General features: G+C 45.4%; 1 protein-coding gene across 1 annotated transcript; it reads left to right on the forward strand.

Annotated features, from left to right (window-relative positions):
- Positions 1-243: 243 nt before the first annotated feature.
- LOC145415476 (uncharacterized) lies at positions 244-897 on the forward strand (the record flags this gene model as incomplete). The annotated part of the gene is made up of 1 exon (XM_080284751.1): positions 244-897. A coding segment is annotated over one exon (654 nt), but the record flags the coding sequence as incomplete, so codon positions are not given.
- Between the last annotated feature and the right edge of the window lie 1,642 nt (positions 898-2,539).

Consider the following 2,539-nt stretch of genomic DNA (forward strand, 5'->3'; position numbering starts at 1 on the left):
GTGTGTGTTGTGTGTGTGGTGCGAGGTGCCTGTGTGTTACCATGGCAACCTCCCGATACCGTCACAGTTACATACACACATTTCCTCACCAGCAAGTTCCACTAGAGAGTACTATATGTATGTGTGTGTGTGTGTGTGTGTGTGTGTGTGTGTGTGGAGTGTGGGGGTTGGGGATGAATGGTTTGATGTGGATGCTGTGTGTGTGTGTGTGTGTGTGTGTGTGTGTGTGTGTGTGTGTGTGTGTGTGAACTGTCGAAGATTAATAAGAGACTTGACGATGTTATGAATGAGGTGAAACTACTGAGAGACATGATTACCTCCCCTGATAGCATACTGAACAAAAACTACACTGAACTCAAGGCTCGGGTCGACAGGCAGGCTGAGATAATGGTGAAGCAACAGCAGTTCTTAGAAGCACTGGACCGAAAAGAGAGAGAGTCGAACATCGTTATTCTCGGCGTGCCTGATGAAAACGAAGCATTGGACGGTGCCACGACAGATGAGGACAAAATCGGCAAGATTTGGTCCCAAATTGGTGTAGCAGGTGTGGGTGGAACACATCGTCGGCTGGGAAACAACGCTTCATCTGGCACCAGGCGCCGCCCTATTTTGTTCACTTTGGCTGATAAAAATCAACGCAGTCTCATCTTGGACAATGCCAGCTGCCTTAAAACCTCTGGGAGTGATTTCAACAGGATTTACGTCAAGAGGGATGTCCACCCGAGTGTCAGGCGAGAGTGGAAGCGACTTCGTGAAGCAGAGACGACAGAGAAGGCTCGACCGGAGAATGCAGGATGCACGATTCGTCTTGATACGCGAGAACGGAAGCTGTATAGGGATGCAGATGTAATTGATAGCTGGAACCCTCAGTTTTTTTTGGATCACCACAGCAAGTAAGGAAAATAAGCGTACTGTCGTGGAATATAAGTGGAGTGCGCACAAAGTTAGAAAAAAACAATGTGCAGCAGATGCTACATAATTATGATGTGATTAGTATTAGTGAGGTTAAGACGTCTGTCAGTGTCATTCCCCGGATATGTGACTTATAGGAGTAAGGTAGTTGGTTCAGCGGAACGGGGTGGAACGGTTGTCTGTATTAAGAACTGGTTATCTACGTTGGTATTTGATGTCGACACAAGCACTGGAGATCAAGTCTGGATGCAGTTTCGTAACATTGAGGGTGTGTTATTTGGTTTCTGTTACATTCCTCCATGTGACTCCCCGTATTACTCCCACGACTTATTTGCCTCAATCCAAGTAAAAGTAAATTCTAGGTACACATATAAAGGATACATCATAATTGGTGACATGAATGCTAGATTTGGGAAAAGTGTGAGGCAATTATTGTCGATAGCGGAGATACCTAATGTAAATAATATGTCTTACCCAGTGATTCACGATGATGTAAACAGGGCTAACGATAACGCTGAATTGTTGTTTACTATATGTATTGATAACAGATTGGTTGTCATTAATAACCTCATGTATGCTGACAAACATTTTCCTGGTGATAAAACATATCGGAGACGCGGCACCTGGGTTTCGGAGGTGGATACATGTGTGGCGTCACCGTCTCTGATAGACTATATGAGTGATTTTTCTGCGTTAAGGCAGGGTGACCTCCCTTCCGATCATGCCCCCATTACAGTAACAGTTACGTGTTCAGGCGTAGATTTGGACAGTCTCATGACGAGGGTGGGGTCGCTAGGGGATCACGCAGCCCTTCATGGAAATGCTGGCAAGACTTGTTTAATGAGAAAGTCACTCAGATTTAACAGAATCAAAAAAGAAGCATTTGTGAATAATATTATGCAAAGAGTACCTAATGAAGATTATGTAAATGTTGAAGCTTTTGAGAAGCGCATCACTGACGCTTTATACTCGTGTGCGGAGGACAATGTAGGCAGGGTAGACAGAGCAGTAGATATAGGTGGTAGCAATCTTGGCAGGTGGGAGAGGCTGCTGGATGACGCTGATGACGCAAGAGTGTGGAGAGCAATTGATTGGAAAGGAGACTTTAACATGGACAGACCTGATGAAATCTTGTGCCCCAGTGATGAGGACTTTAAATTCCATTTTGAGACTGTGCTGAACAGAGAGGATGTGAACAATAAGGTTGTAGATGAGGTGACAACTGCTGTTACTATCCCCGTATTGGATGAGCCCATCTCGGCCGCACAGGTGCACCAACAAGTAATATATAATAATAATAATGACGTATAGAAAAGGGGGGGAAAGGAAGGAAGGGAAGAATGATTGTGTATATGTGATGAGTGTTATGCAACCAGGGCGACGACACGTGGTGGCAGGAACTAGGCCTTAGTTTAAACTCCCGGCCTTACTGAGAGCTCTGGTTCCTGGTTGCATTGTGTAAGGTGCATGTGTGTGTGTGTGTGTGTGTGTGTGTGTGTGTGTGTGTGTTTTTAAGTAGGAGAGGAAGAATTTAGAGTAAGAGAAAGAGTGTCGGGGCTTAACCCAACGTGCGTGTGTTTGTTGTTGGGAAGGGGGGGGGGGTCTCGCACGTGCACTGTGTTGTTAT

This window comes from Coenobita brevimanus, chromosome 102 (genome assembly GCF_032717465.1).
Source record: "Coenobita brevimanus isolate Jiangsu-jjx chromosome 102, ASM3271746v2, whole genome shotgun sequence".
Lineage (NCBI taxonomy): Eukaryota > Metazoa > Arthropoda > Malacostraca > Decapoda > Coenobitidae > Coenobita > Coenobita brevimanus.